Source organism: Phascolarctos cinereus, unplaced genomic scaffold (assembly GCF_003287225.1).
Source record: "Phascolarctos cinereus isolate Bilbo 61053 unplaced genomic scaffold, phaCin_HiC Scaffold_2;HRSCAF=192, whole genome shotgun sequence".
NCBI classification, from domain to species: domain Eukaryota; kingdom Metazoa; phylum Chordata; class Mammalia; order Diprotodontia; family Phascolarctidae; genus Phascolarctos; species Phascolarctos cinereus.
This window is the reverse complement of record NW_027555625.1, coordinates 377331123-377348013: the sequence shown is the minus strand read 5'-3', so window position 1 is coordinate 377348013 and position 16891 is coordinate 377331123. Positions and strand designations below refer to the sequence as shown.

The 16891-nt window shown below is 38.7% G+C and overlaps 1 protein-coding gene across 1 annotated transcript in view; it reads right to left on the bottom strand.

Moving 5' to 3' along the window:
- KCTD16 (potassium channel tetramerization domain containing 16) overlaps nucleotides 1–14600 on the bottom strand; it is a 345625-nt gene extending 331025 nt beyond the window's left edge. Inside the window, exons 1-2 of the mRNA XM_021005159.2 lie at nucleotides 14387–14600; nucleotides 12279–13239 (exon numbers count right to left, since the gene is read on the bottom strand). Of these exons, the coding sequence (XP_020860818.1) occupies nucleotides 12279–13110 (832 nt within the window). The 5' untranslated portion in view covers nucleotides 13111–13239; nucleotides 14387–14600. The remainder of the gene's footprint in view (nucleotides 1–12278; nucleotides 13240–14386) is intronic.
- Nucleotides 14601–16891: the final 2291 nt, after the last annotated feature.

Below are 16891 nucleotides of genomic sequence, written 5' to 3'. Positions count from 1 at the left end.
GAATACACTCTGGGTTGAGATCCATAAAAGGTTATTCTAATTCTACAGCTTCTGAATATGAAATTTAAATTATACTTCCAATTTTCAATTCTGCCAACTATTATCTGAGCCTTTGAAAAGCTGAAAAAGTTGAAAACAAGGTAGAAACAAAATTCCACTATAAATGCTGCCCATTACACAGTAATCAGAGGGAGAAAAAAATGTTGCTAGGATTGAAACCATTGGGAAAGGACAGGGGGGAAGAATTTGTATATGATTATTCAGATTCAACTAAAATAAATAGCTTGACAATATAATTATGTGAAAAAAATGATTAAAATGTTCATATCCTTTGACCTAGAGATCTTGTCATTCAGTGTATATCACCAAGAAGTCAATAACAAAAATAAAGGTCCTATATATATAGCAAAATATTCATAGCAGCAATTTTTGCCGTAGCTAGGAATTGAAAACAAAGTAGATGCCTATTGATTAAGGAACGGCTAAACAAGTTGTGGTACAAGAATGTAATGAAACATAACTTTGTTCTTAAAAATAGTGAATACAGTTGATACAGAGGAGCATGAGAATTATATAAACTGATAAAAAGCAAAATAGGCAGAATCAAAAAATATATATACAATGTTAACACAACACAAAAACAAAAGAAACTAAAGGATGCAAAAATATAATGACCAAACTTGGAGAAATGTGAGAAGATACTTCTCTCACTCTCAGCTTCTTCAAAAAAGTGGGAGACTATAAATATAGAAGACTGCATATAACGTCAGACTTTTTTGATATGTTGGTTAATTTTGCTTAACTGTTGCTTGCTGTTTGTTATAAGAGATTTCTCTCTGGGAGGTTGGGAGGTGGCATAGAAAGAGAAAAATGTACAGGGAAATGTAGGTGAAATCAAAACAAAAGGCATTATAATGTTTTATTTCAAAATTAAATTACTTTAATTTCCTCTCAAAAATACACTTATCAAAGAATATGAGCTGGGGAGAGTTAGTACCATGTGAATGTAAGTAAGAGTGTATGTTTTTTGCTATGAAGCCATTAACCTAGACAAAGCAGCTTTCGGAATGATAACCAGCTTCAAAGAATTATGGGAAAATGACTTGAAATGGAACAAAGATATAACGCCTTCTTCGAAACTTCTTCCTCAACCTCCCTAATACGGACTCACTCAAGTGACCCAGGGTTCATGTAGAGTGCTTCTCCAAGGAGATTTGTTCTCATATTCATCTATCAGGGAAAAGACACAGGGGGTGGTATGTTCTAGACAATTACTTCAGGAGCTGGTTGACTTAATGGGTTAGAATAAATTACTAGCAGTAAAGCCAAACTCAGAAGCTTATTGTTTCATTCTTTGTATTAGGCGTCCATAGCATCTAACACAGCGTCAGGCATAAGGTAAGTGCTTAATAAACACTTATTACCTGCCTACTTTTTCTCCAGGTGGATTAGCCAAAATCACATTTTTCCATGGCCACAGACTGTATCCCCTAAATCCAGCCAGCCATCTTAGAAGTGTGTATTATTGGTCACAAAGAGACAGAGCAATCGATCAATCAATCAACAAGTTTTTAGTGCCTATTATCTGCCAGTCATGGCATAGACATTGTGGATACATAGTACAAAGAATATAACAATTCTCCATCACAAGGGGCTTATATTAGAACTGGGGAGAAAACAAAATGCCTTAGGGCAAACCCATCATCACTCCTTAGGGAAAATGGGTCAAAGACACAACCTGCTATGAAGGAAAGGCAGAATATAAATCACCTTTCTAAAGAAATCGCCATTCAGTTTAAAAGTATGTGGAGAAATCCAGTGTATGGGCTAGACTGAAATGCAATTATAAATGCTGTCCATTATACAGCAACCAGGGGAAAAGAAGTCTTCTCATGGACCACATTCTTTGGAATATTTGTATTTCAGTGTGAAGGGAGCTTCCTCCAATCAAATATGGCACCTTCTCATTTCATGCAGCGCCCAGGGTGACCACATTTAAGTGGACAGGTCTATCACACCTGTCTAGGAACTGTGGTTTAGTAAAAAAGAAGAGCAGTAAGAAGAGTCCTCATTTCTGCAATGTCTTAAGGTTCACAAACTGCTCTATCCCCACCAACTCTGTCAGATAAGCAATGCAAGCATTATTGTCCCCGTATGGCAGATGAGGAAGCTGTGACTCAAAGGGATTCAGTACTGCCTGTGATTACGCTGGCAGTAATAGCTGGAGCCAGCATTAAAACTGAGATATCCTACCTCTTTCTCAAGACTCTTGTGAGAGTTTTTCTTCAGTGCCTGAATTACCATTTGAAATTTACTTGGATGCTAGGGATAATCAATCTATCAATCAAACATGTATCAAGTTCCTACTATGTGCAGGTGTTAAGAATGCAAACAAAAAATGGAACAGCCCTTGCCCTTTAGCAGCTTATATCCTATTAAGAGAGAACAGATCCCGAACAATGCTAATTCATGAAACTGCTGTTCATAATTATTTTTAAAAGATAAATATGATGCTCCTTTGCCTCTGAATCTACAGCAAATGAAAATTCAAAATGTACTCTTCAATAAAAATGGTAAAGTTAAGAAGAACTCTGTTAAGAACCAAAAGATAACAGTTTAAAAAGAGTGAAAAATTAGTATGAGGGAAGAAATTGAGCATCCATTTATCCATCTCCGTGCCACTTTGTCTCTATATTACATTACCACTACTTCTATGCACAGTAACTCTACTCAGCTATCTATATGTGGGTGGAGTCTAAATAGTGCTTTTAGTACATCCCCAACTATTTCCATTTCTATTTTCTTTAATAAGATTCAAAACTCATTAAGGTGGCAGGAACATTGAGTTATTGTTTTGTTCCTTTCTATCCCCTTTCTTAACCTACCAAAGTCTCTTACGTGATCTTAGTCATTCTTCCTCTCTTACTCAATCATTGCCATTTCCCTTTCTTCCTCATTCAGTGATGTCACAGTCCAGTACAGGAAGTGCCTCAAGACCTTAATGAAAAAGTATTGGTCAATATTAATACACTGTTGATATTTCTGTGATTTGGTTCAGTTGTGGGGGGGGGGTTTCAACTGCTAGAAAAGTGACTAAATAAAATATACCCATTAACCTAGCAATATCACTACTGGGCATTTATCCATTAGAAATCAAAGACACAGAAAAAAAGGTCCAATATCAAAAGGCTTATACCAGCATTTTTATGATAATGAATTGTAAACAAAATTGGGGCCCATTGATCAGGGAATGGCTAAACAAATTATAGCATATGAATGGAAAAAAAACATAATTGCACTAATGATGAATGTCCCTCAAGGGCCTGTCCATGACCCTCTTCTCTTTCCATACTATCGTACTTGGTGATCACAGCAGGTCCCATGGCTGTGGTTATCCTTTATATGCAGATAACTCTCATCTAATTATCCAGCCCTAATCTTTCTCCTGACGTTATCACACTCATATCACCAACAGCCTGTTGAGTATCTTGAACTGGATGCCCTGATGGTATCTCAAAACTCAATGTGTCCAAAACAGAACTCACTATCTTTCCCTCAAAATCCTCCCCTTTTCAACTTCCCTATTTCTGCCCAGAGCACCACTCAGTCACCCAGACTCATGACCTCACTGCTATCTTTGGCTTCTCACTATCCACATATCCAGTCTGTTGCCAAGGCTTTTTATTTCTACATCCACAAAATCTCATGTGGATGTCCTTTCCTCTCCATTCAGACATTTCCCATGCTAATACCTCATGCCTGGGCTACTGCAATAGTCTTCTAGTTGGCCTTCCTATCTCAGGTCTCTCCCCATTCCAAGTGGTCTTCCTAATGCACAGCTCCTACCTTTCAGATAAAATCCAGTGATTCCCTGTTACCTCTAGGATCAAACATAAAATCCTTTAAAAATAAAACATCCCTCACAACCTGACTCCTTCCTACTTTCCAGTTTTCTTAAAGTTTGCCCCTTTTCACATACTCTACAATCCAGCCACACTAGCCTTCTTGCTGTCCCTCACAAATGGCATTCCATCTCTCAACTCCATACATTTGCACTGGCTGTCCCCCATGCCTAATGTATTCTCCCTTCTCACATCTTATACAATCCCTAGCTTCCTTTGAAGCTCAGCTCACTTCAGATGTCACTTTCTGCAGCAGACCTTTCCTAGTCTGCGTGCACCTTTCCCATTCCCTTTCCCTACGACCTTCCCTCTGAGATTTGTTGCTGTTTAGCTGTTTTCAGTCATGTCTGACACTTCATGGCCTGTTTTGGGGTTTTCTTGGCAAAGATATGGGAATGGCTTGCCATTTCCTTCTCCAGATCATTTTATAGATGAGGAAACTGAGGCAAACAGGGTTTGAGGCACACAGCTAGTGTCTCAGGCTGGATTTGAACTCACAAAGATGAGTCTTCCTGATTCCAGGCCCACCACTCTATCCACTGCACTACCTAGCTGCCCCTTTGAGATGACCTGATAGATAAAGAAATAGAGACATACAGATATAAGTAGATAATACATTTTATTATCTGCATATTATTTCCCTCATTAGAATACGATCTCCTGGAAGGCAGGAACCCTGTTTTTGTCTTTCTTCGGGTAATGGCAGTACTTAGCTTAATGCCTAGTACACAGTAAATACCTAATCCATCATGATGATGATGATGACGATGGTAATATACCATAAGAAACTATAAGCAGGGAAGATTCAGAGAATGTTGGGAAGAATAATATAGACTGATGCAGATCAAAGAAAGTACAACCAATAAAACAAACCCCACAATGACCATGATAATGCAAAGGAAAAGAACTCCTAAAGACATCAGAATTCATACTAACATAATAACTAATGCCAATTTTGACTCCAGAGGAGTGATAATGAAAAACATTTCTCTCCTCTAGGGAGAAAGGTATGGAGTGAGGCACAGACTGTAAGACACACTTGGTATATTGATTAGCTTCTTCATTATGTGGAAGGCTCTATTAAGGGCAGTATTGGGAAATCAGAGCAATGTTTAAGAATCAAAATATATGTTTGTTTTTTAAGAAATAAATGATCAGGTTGCAAGAATTTTTTTAATTTGGCCAAAATCATTTGATTGACATGAAAGGATAATGTTGGAGGAAAAAAGAGATACTGCGAATATGATAGTGTTTGGACTCAGACCCATCAGAGACCCATCATAGCCACCTTCATGTTGCCAGCCTCCATCTCCAACCCAGTACTCCAAGTTCATGCCTAGATATTCTGTATTTCTGCTTAGTGAGTATTCATCATATGCAGCCTGGACCCAGATTTATTGTCTCCATGCCATGCCTTCGAGGGTACCCCCTTTCCTGCCTCTCCCTCTTATTTACTATATCTCTGAAAACAGTAATTAAAAAATATTAAAAATACTCCTCCCTGGCCATCACTCCCCTACTAAAACATAAGCCCCTTATTAGCAAGGAAGTTTTTGCTTGCTTATATTTATAGCCCAGTGCTTGGCATTGTGCCTGGTACATAGTCAGTATTTAATAAATGCTTTTCCATTCTACATCAAGCCCAATTCTAAAGATAGCATCACCCTCTGTATATAAGGGAAAGGTAATGCCCCTGTCACTGTTCTTATCAAAAGGTAACCTTGTGTAGTGGAAATAATTTTGGACCTGGTCTAAGGGTGCCTGGGATCATCTAATTCCCACGATTTCTCCATGAGTAAGTGTGGTTCACTCTCTTAACTTCCCTGAGCCATATTTCATTCACTTTATGAACATTTGTTAGACAAACAACAATAATACTTGTCTTATGGGGCTACTAGGGCAATGGGGGGAGAAAAATCTTCATAAACCTCAAAGTGCTATATAAAAGTGAGCTATTATTTCAAGGAGAATACAATAAGCATCCTGGACAGGGGGAAAACCTACGGCCTCAAGGCCACATGTGGCCCTAGGTCCTCAAGTGTGGCCCTCTGACTGAATCCAAACTTCACAGAACAAACCCCCTTCATAAAAGGATTAGTTCGTAAAACTTGGACTCAGTCAAAAGTACCATGTCCAAGGACCTAGAAGGCCACATGTGGCCTCAGTGCTGCAGGTTCGCCACTCCTGAAGTATCGCTCCTTGTGGAGTACAAGATTAACATTACATTCAGATAGAAAAGGAAGAAACTTCTGTTGGATACTTGGAAGACCAGAAAAGACATTATTGCCCTCTTCAGATACCTCTCCAGGAGACATTCTATCATTCCCCAGTGAGTGAGAATCATAGAATATAAATATTCTTAACCAAAATAACAACGTGACTTGGAATTTTAGAGATAAAAGGGACCTAAAGAATTTCTAAGCTAAACCAGCTTAATTTACAAAGAAGAAACTGAGCCCTAAATAGGGGAAGTACCTTACTCAAAATCACACAGGTAGAGAGGGAACCATGTCTAGAGCCAACGCTCTGTCTACAATTTAACACTACCTTCATCCTGAGGTAAGAATTATAATTGCTTTCGTAAGAGCATGTTTTGATTACAAAGGGGTGAAATTGTGAGAGCAAGAAGGAAGAGGGACAGAGAAAATTTAAAAGGGAGAATGCTGGAAGGGCCAAATTTCATCTCCTTCCCAAGTGTGCCCATTCACATTAACAAGAAAATAGTTCCCGGACTATGAGTTTCACTTTGAAATTATCAGTGTTAACTCTTTGTAGGGAGCACTGATTAAAATTTTAATCGACATAATTTAAAGAACCATAAGAACAGGAAGAGAAAATTTTGAACGGGAAGGGAACCATTAAAGTTCACCAGGTGCCACCTCCTCATTTTACATATGAAGAAACTGAGACCCGGAAAAGTGAAGCAGCTTGGCCAAGTTCCAAGGAGATTCAACCCCAGGGAATCCTATATTGTTCCTCCCATGATTATTCTGTAATAAATGGACTTTTATTTTTCTGCATATGAAAAATATATCTGCTACTTTGAAACTCTGAATGTCCACATGAGGTAAATTATGGATCATGTGCAAGAGTTCTATTGCCATCTCTAGTCATGCCATAGAATTCTAAGCAGATATCACTTCCTTCTTATAACGTGCTTTACCACTCCACCTCCAGCAATGCCCTAGGCCAGAGGTGTCAAATACAAGGCTCTGAGCCCCCTGCAGCCCATAACACTCCCAAACAGCCAAACCAGATTAAACTGTAATTGGGAAATATTTAACAAAATAAATAAAAATACAACAAAACACAGATAACACTACATTTTCAAACTAAGTCAATAGGTGACCTGGAGGATGGATTAGTAGTGGTTCCTGTTTCTATTGGAGTTTGACACTGCTGCTCTCCTGCAATTCTGTTTCATAACTCACATTATATTATAGATACAGATAAATAATTAAAAGGAGAGGAAGCATGGTAGAGCGGATTGAGTACCAAGAACCCTTAGTTTCAAAACTTGCCTCAGACACTTATTAAGTAGGTAACTCTAAATAAATCATTTCTTCCCTCTGAGTCTCAGTTTCTCAACTGTAAAATGGGAATAATAAAGCATCTACCTCATAGCATGGTTGTAAGGACCAATGGGATAACTTAAGTAGAGTATTTAACCTTAATGCACTAAATAACACCAGATGTTGTTGTTATTATTACTGAGGCCTACTTCCTACTTTACCACCTCAGTACAGTGTCACTCAGGGGTTCATGAGGAAGGAATCAGAAACTAACAGAATCGGAGGGGACAGGGATAGAAGGAACAGGGCTGCAAAACAAAGAAGGAATATGTTTGTTAAATGTATAGGTTTTAAGAAGCATGATTCTTTGACAGTCAAAGTTTCATGTCCCAATCAATATTTGCCATTAACTAGTCTGAAAATCAATAGGTGGCAAACCCTAAAATGTATGGAATTCTTAAACAGGTAAGAAAAATGGCAAAAATTTCCCAGGAATAACTTTTGAAACCTCAAGATCCTCATTTGTGAAGAAAAAGAAGGAAGAAAATCTCACAAGCAGACATTCATTGAAGGGATGAGGTTAGAGAATGCCCTATACCTACGAGCCACTAATGAGCAAAGGCAAAATATGTCTTCGGGAGCAAAAGTCCAGCAAATTAATTTTCTGCCAGCAGTCATATCACTGTGGACATCTCGAAGGCTGCATCCTTTGAACATTAACACTTTCTGACATTTATGAGAAGGGCTCATTGAAGGGCTTAAAGAAACGTGCCTCCTCCCTCTTCAATTTAGAGTGGCCGTTTTGCTCTCTCAGACTTTGGCAAATGACTCTAGGAATAAGAGCTCCATTTATTTCCATGCACTTCTGACTTCAGTGCTCAAAAGTGTGCATGGTTATTAACTGTCTAGTTTAAACCCAGCGCTTTTCATTTGGAAACCACTTATCACCTACTTCATTTAGAGGAAAGATTCAAGAGGGCCCATTGTTCTGTGTTTATGGGTAGTGAAGAAAGGTGAATGTTTCATAGTTTAAATAAAAAGGGAAGGAAAGAAAAATATATACTTTACATTTAAGAAGCATCTGTTATGCCCTTTGATACAAGATTGCTTTAGATGTTATTCTTTTTTTGGCTTGGTTTTTTTTCCCCTCCATTTCTCTGGCATTCAAACGAACTTCTTTAGTATGCAAAAAGTTGAAATCTAGTTATTTATCCTGTTTATATGTTTGATTATTTTCCTGAGTACCTTATATTTATATACTTTTGCATTTTGTTTGAAACATCTAACATCTTTCTATCTATATTAGTTTTTGGATTTAGAATCAAATGTTGATGAACAAATATTCAGAGAAACAAAACACTGTCCCAAAACTATATTAGGTTGCCCATCAATGATTAATAATAATAACTGGTACTTACTTAGAACTTTGAGGTTTGCAAAATGCTTTACAATTATCATTTCTTTTTAACCTCACAACAGGTGAGGTTTATCCATACAATAGGTGCTATTATTATCCTTATTTTACAGATAAGGAAACTGAGGTAGAGGTTAAGTGACTGGTCCAGATTCACATAACTACTAAATTTATGAGGCAGAATTTCAACTTGACTTCTTGATTCTAAGCCCTATGCTGTATCCGTTGTACCACTTAACTTCCAAGTGACTGAGTCATATGAGGAAAGTTTGGGATTTCAAATGGATTGCCTAATATTACAAAGCATTATTCCTCTACAGAAACTGTAGAGAAAGGTTAGGCAAGATAGCCCTCTCTGGAGTAGTCTTTAGGAGGTTTTGGCCTATAAAATTTTCAATTGAAACAAATATGGAACCAAAGGTATATGTATGGGAGTGGGAGGAGTGGGAGGGTGGTGGTGGGGGTGGTGGAATCAATCTGTACATTAAGATATTGGTCCCTACCAAGTTCCATAATCATTTATTTTTGCTGTTACAGAGACTCAACCAGTTTAAGTTTCCCTTCAGGTTTTCAGGGAGAAACAAGGCCTTTGCAGTTGATTCCTCATATCTGAGGAGGAGATCGCTTTATTCTTGTGGAATGGGAAGCCGAGTTCTCTTCCTTGGTGTCTCTTTGCATGATGCTAACTAGTTGCTGTATAGCACCCTGCATGGTTCCAGCCCATTAACCCGGACACAACAGCTTGATGAATTAATGCTTATGTAGGCACAGTTGGCAGCTTCTAATTAAATAATTATAGCTAAGCAGCTGCACAGAAACAGTAATGTACCCTAGAAAGCCAGCTGTCAATTTTATTGGTCCTAAGATGTAGGAAGAGTTAAAATTTAGTTATGAAAAATGGGTATGAAGGAGACGGATCTCACATGTGAGATACAGGCTGCACTGTGGAAGGAACCTCCCTGTTTATGTTAGCCTGCCCATAGAGAAATGGAAAGCAAACAGCTCTTCCACCATCTCCCAGCAACCAGCCAAGAAAGAAGCCATCATACAGCTGTGGGAAAAGAGGCTGCTTCCCAAAGCAAGCTAAATACTTCATCTTTGAGGGGTAAGATTTCTATAAACCCAAAATACCGATTCACACACAGGCAAAAATACATCTCCCATGACTTTGGTCTCAATTTGAGTTGGAGGAATAATTTAGAAAAATTCCTTATGATTTCTTTTTATATTTCTTCTGAATATGTCTTTATTAAAAGATATTTCTCTCCTAAGTATGCCCAGGAGTATTTCTTGCATTCGGCTGAAGCTTCTTAAGATGCCTTGATTTCAAATCTTAAAAATTAAAGTGCTATAAATAGTTTGGCCTTCATTTGACCTGTAACTAAGCTTTCCGATATGGTTTTCAAAAATGTTTAGGGAACAGGTTTGTTCTGAGAAAATCTAAGTCATGATGCTAAGGGAACTTTTTTTTAGAGAAAGAGGAGGAAGGTAGGGAGTGATTTCATCAGCGTAGGGCACTCCCTGTGTGTAAAGTCCTTTTGCCAATATAGATTGGCAACTATGTGGCACTTAGCATTTAGAGAATTGCCTTAAGAACTGAGAGATCAAGTAGCCTGCCTGTGGTCTCATAGCTAATATTTACTAAAGACACACCTTGAATCCAGGTCTTCCTGAATACAAGGCCGGCTTTCTATCCATTATGCCATTTTCCCTTCCTAAAGGGACTTTGGGGAGGTGTAATCAGCCAGGACCCTAGTACAGCTATATTTTCACCATTAGAAGTTTTGCCTGAGGAAAAATAGCAGTACCAGGCTGCTAAGCTCTATCAGGTGGAAAGTCACAGGCTCCTGATTGAGGCCACACATAGGGTCGTTGGACCATATCACGTTGTTATTACACATCAGTGCACTCTAGCCCTGATACATAATTTCATTCTTCGCTACCTGTTGGCATCTCTGTTGTCTTCACAGTATTAACTTCAACAAACCATCCACCGGATAACAAGGCCTCAAAGGGGAGTGAGGGTTATTCTTGTCCCCTTCACCAAGTCTCTAAATAGATAAATGCTGCTATAAAAAGAGATTGGGTTCAATAAAAGCAGAGGCTTTTAGTTCTTTAAAGTTGAAAGAAGTAGGAAATTACCTCCTTGGGTTTTTGAATCACACAAATTACAGATTCAGTGTGTAAACAGAGGGGGAAAGTTTTTTAAAAGAACCACATCTGGACTGCTAAAAAGGAAATATGACATTGAGTTTAGGTGATTCTTAAGCCAGTTAAAATCAGCAGTTAACACCAACAACCTACTAGGCAGGTCAGTGTATTTTCAGTTCCCAATTTAGGTATCTCCTCTTATGCGGCCTATAGTTCCTAGTTTATTTGAGGTAACTATTATTTCATCATAAAAGGTACTCTGACTCCAAAGTCTTGAGTTAGTCAAGATGAACTGACTTCCAAGGAATCTCATTAAAACCACTCAGTGTGAAAGTTTCATTTTTCCTTTTTCCTCCTCTGTTTATTCTTGGATCAGCTCAGCAGCCTGACAGTGCCTGAATGAGATTGACTCTTCTCAAGGACCTATTACCTTTTGAGAGGAATTTCTGTTGAAGACTGGCAGTAATTAAGTCTGTAGGGCATTTGGTGGTGATTGGGGTTTGGGGAGGGGGAGGAATGATGCTGTTATTGCTGCTGCTACAGTTGCAATATCCACAGAGCAAACTGTAAGAGTCAAATGGCAGATTTGGAAAGGAAAGAAAGAAAAAGAAAGAAGGAGAGGGAGAGAGAGAGAAAGAAAGAGACAGAGACAGAGACAGAGACAGAAAGAGACAGAGAAAGAGAAAGAAAAATCCCACCATATTTCAATCTTGGTGGGAGATAAGGGGGACTTTTAGCAGTCTGTACTGCCACCTAGCCTAGACCACACAACTTAGCTCAGTTCAGTTTATGTTTTCAAAGCCCACAATTAAACTAAGTCCTCAGCAACCCACTCATTATTAGACAGGAAGTTCTGGCAACAAGAAAAATGCTTAAAGACTTCTACATCACATCTGAAGCCTTGTTAGGTCCTACTAAGTAAGCTACTCCATGAAAGCCCACCACCTTCTACGTATTGAGTTTAACTTTGCAAATCAAGAAAACATAACTAGATATGTAAAAACCATTCCCATTATGCATGTTACCTGTATCAAGTTTGTTAGCATCTTATGATCCTGAGGCCTTAGAGCAAGTCATGATCTTAGTAAAAAATGAATAAAAGTTTACCTTTTGAAAGACATGGTGGCAGAAGGTACAACCTCTGACACTCTATGTAGAATTCAAGGCTGAAGAATCCTAGGACATTATACCTTGGACGATGAACTGAAAACTCTGACGCTCTCAAATTCCGCAAGATAGAACTGATTTACATACCAATAGACAGACCCAAGAAGACTCTGAAAAACCTCGTGTACTTACGGTAGAAGACATATTCAGTGTAGCTGGACCAGATCTTGTCATCTGTGTACTGATTGACAAAAGAAGCTGTCACTGAGGAATTACAGGCCACCATGTGGAATCCACACTCTGACAACATATCAAAAGCCCTTTCCAGATGTTTGAATTTGAGATAAAATCTGGAAGTGTATCTCTCTGGAGCACGGTCTGGATCTCTGCTCTCATTTAAAGTTTCTCCAAAGACCTCTTTTGCTAGGGAAATTCTTCCACAAACCAAAATACGTGGAACTCTCCGAAACTTGGCATCTGCTTGACCCTCTCGGCCCATGGTGCATGACCCTCGATAGCCAACAGTTATGAAGCCCCACTTACGGTCAGCAGGAAGTAGGGATGAAGGTGGACATATTCTTGTGTCACTCCCTTGGGACATATCCTCAAAATCACTGTGGCAGTATTCATCTGGGCTTTGCTTGATCTCATCAGGTGTCAAGAGTTTGACCAAATCTGGCAGCTGGAAATACTCAGCTTCCCTTTTCAGTCTGCCCCTTTCTGGAAAGTGATCAGGCAGAACTACCTGCCTGTCCCTGAGATAGTCCAGTATGTAGCGGAACAAGAATCCATCTCTGTCAATGAAGAATCTTCCTTTGGAGTCCTTGGCTAGTTCATTAGCACTGTCTCTCTTGGGGGAAAACATTTTCCACAGAAGAGAGTGAGGGATACTTACTAAGGTGGAATGGCGAGTGAAATAAACTTGGCCCCCAACATTTAGTTCCACAACCTCAGGGAAGGAGTTGGGAACTGTCCCTTGTTCTTTTGAAAGATGGTAACTCCTGCAATTTCCACTCAGAGCCATTGTCTTTTATTTAGTTTTAAAAGATGTAATCCAATGGAATTATAGCCCAACCCTTTGCATCAGCTTAGTAGAGAGTAAGGAAAAGGGTTCCACACATTTAAAAGAATCTCCTGTTTTCTCCAATATATTCTATAAGAAATAAAAAATTTTAAAAAAAATTAGAATTGCCCATAGGCGAACATATCATTGATGCAGAAAAAGTAGCTGAAACACTAACTGGTAATATACAGTTACTTCATGGAATGTAATTAACTCATCTACATCATATCTTCCATCAACCTCAGACTGCAAGGTCATGCCAAGTCTACAATTATTCATGGATCTGTCTGGAGGGGGGGAAACGATAGAAATTATTTCCTCAAACACCACAAGTCATTAAAATCAAAAGTAGAAGAGAGATGGAATGAAAAAAAAAGAAGAGAAAGAGGGAGGAAGAGAGGAGAGGTGAGAAGAGAAATACAAAGCATAGAGCAGGAAGAGGAGGAGGAGCAGAAGGAGAGAAGGAAGAGGAGGAAGAGGAGGAGAAGGAGGAAGAAGAAGAAGAAGAGTATGATGAGGGGAGGAAAAGGAGGGGGAGGAGGAGGAGGAAGAGGAGGAGGAAGGGGAAGAAAGAGGAGGGAGAAAAAGGAGGAAGAAATGTTAATTTATATAAACCCAGAAAGAACAGATTTAGCCATGCTTCAACTCAAATTGTGCATCTCACACGATATTTGAATTCTTGCATATTCACCTCCCCCTCTAGCAGTGATTAATGAATACATGCATATTTATAATTCTGCATAAAAAAGAACAGATATTTCAACTTTTAAAAGGTACTGATTTCAAGCTGGGCAGGAGAGGCAACCAGCCTAAAAGCTTACCTTAGTGAGAGTCTGAGACCCAGTTCTTGTGAAGGAATACCCATTTGCAAAGCAATCAGAATTTACAGCTACACTGAGTCCAGTTCATATCAAATCCCAATCAGGGAAAGAACAGAAATATCAATGAAAAGTGCCAAGAGATATACTCTTGGGGGCAAAAAAATCCACTTCCAATCTCAAGTTAAAACAAGTCACAGAAAGTTGACGGTGGTGGGTAATGGGGAGGGGGAAGGGGAAAAGCAAAACAGTAATACTTAACCAAAACCTCTCCCTAAAAATAATGACAATAATAATAATAATAATAATCCGTAAAATGGGAGTTGCAAGAGGGACCTTGGCTCACAAGATTTCCAGAAACCCTAGAATCAGAAAGAAAGCCAGCCTTGTTTTGATGAGATCCCAGATAGTCATCCTACCTGCCAGCAAGGGCAAATAGGCTCCCATGTTCCCAGCAAGGTTGTGAAAGGGCCAGCCTGCAGCGAGAGAGAAGGCAGGCTGGCTAAGGCGGCTGAGTTGTTTGGCTGACTCTCTCCCTCCGCGGCTCTGTCTGCTGAGCTGGGTGGCTCCACAGTTCCCAGTGCAGTTCAGCTGCTGTTGTTTCAGCAGTGCAGGCAAGAAACCATCCAGGGAAATGACTATTACATCATCTTAAAGGAATATGGCTTTGAGAAAGCGGAGGGACCTCGGTTTTACATTCTACTTTGTGACAGGTTGTTGGGAATGAAAGGAAGGGCAAATACTCTCATCCAGCAGTAGACGGCAGCCCCACGGAAGCACTTGGAAGCTTCACACACGGAGGCTGCACTCACTTCACTATTAACTTATATTTAATCCCTAGTAGAGAAAGATGAATTTATAGTGATTTGGGTTTCTTTCTTACTTTCTTTTTTCTTATTTTCTTTTTCTTTCTTCTTTTTCCTTCCTTTCTTCTTTCTTTCCTTGCTTCCTTCCTTTTTTTTTTGCAAAGTTTCCCCAGAGGTAAGATAAACATAAGTGATTTCTTATTTGAAAACAAGCTATAGGCAAGCCTTTTGACATGAATTGAATTTCTGCTTGAAGGGCAAATATATATTCCTAACTCTGTGGTGAGTTCTCTACATGGTTTTGATGAAATGCATACAATACTGCCTCCAAAAATGATACAAATATACAAAGTCTGTATCCATAGGGGAACTTTTTTCATTCAAAAGTATTTAATTCATAGTCTCTCAAATCTCATCTCCTTTCCCTCTTTCTCTTCCTTGGAATTAAAGTCAAACAAAGACCAACAAAAAGAAAGTAAGCATCCTTTGGACTAAATTGTTGAGGGCCGGGAAGAAACAACAATTTTTTTTCCCCAACCTCTTAAAAAAATTGTCCACTTGAACCATTTTCTAGGGCATCCCCCAGAGTCAATGACCATTTTGAAACCCCCCACAACTTATCTCACTATGACTTTGGATGAAGCTTCCACCCCCATCCCTACGATATTACTGTTTCTGTTCCCTTGAGAGTGCTCTTAAGTGCATCATTAGAGTTTTAGGAAATTTCTTCTAGAGCAAGATAATACATATAACAAACTGCAGTCAGTTTTGACTGCCGGTCAATAATAGCCCGTCTATAATGCTTACAGTAATTCATATCCATTTCCCTTTTTAAAAGCTAATGTGCTTTATAGCTCATATTCCTGAGAAAAATATCTTATTTTATATGAATAATAAATGTAGTATTTCAAACACCCATTCAAAATGGGTCCCCAAAAAAGGAACAAAAAAGAAAATATATATTAACTAAATTTCTTGTGGCATTTTCGTTACTTTCTACCTTGATCAAACAAATAATTTGATTTTATCATATTGGGGAAATTTAAAAAAAAAGAACCAAAAACACACAAAAAACAACAAACCCACAACAAAAACCTAGCATGAATCAGTTTCTAACTTAATTACCTTTCCTCCTAATAACCATAGGGTTGCGTTCATCCTGAGAATTCCTCATCACTTGGTTTTACTTAATTTCTTCAATGTTTAACCTGTTTGGGGTTTAAACACAATTTCCCTAACGTTCTGAGCACGGGAAGAGGTTAGTCTATGCAGTGCTCTTATGGCTCCATCTAGTGACTATATCCTATGAACGCAACGCTGCAGCTGTCTATCCTGAGAAAATACTGATTTTCATTTATTCTCTTTTCCTTTTTGGATAAAAGCTTTTGTTTATATGCTACCCCGACTCCAACCCAGATAACTTAGAAATCATTTTTCCTATTCTTTTTCTCTCCTAGTCAAGAAAACAAGGAGAGTTGGTGTAGCTCAGGGGAAAGAACAGGAAGCTTAGTTTCAGATTCCCAGCTCTCCCCTATTTTCACGCTATGGGAATAATCCATGTATGCCAGGCCAGTTGTATTGTCCCTGTATTTATAGAGCGATTCTATGGGAGGTTTTTAGGATAGTTAGCATAATAAAGTGGACAGAGTGTTAGATTTGGCACACAAGATCTTGGATTCAAATCCTGCCTTTCCCTTTAAGCATCTTTCTCCCTCTTTACTCATGAAACATTAGGAGGTTAGACAAGATGGCCTGTAAGGTCCTTACCAACTCTAGATCTATAATCTCACACCTTCTCACCCCCCACAAAAATGACTTTTCATTATTGTTACAAAAAGCTAGTTTTGTTTATGTGAGTTTTGTTTTTGTTTTTGCGGGGAGGGATGTTGAGGATGGATTAATTCTCATAAGACAGGCCAATTTAGAGTACCAATCGCTTTCAGAATTTGATCTGAGTAAATTCTTGCCAGAAGATCTTTAAGGAGGAAAAAGGGAGAGAAGAAAAGAAACAAACCTACTATGTGGCAGTGACTTTGCAAAGTGCTTTATAAATATAATCTTATTTGGTCCTCACAACAATAGGTGCTATCATTATCCTGATTTTAGAAATTAGTGCAG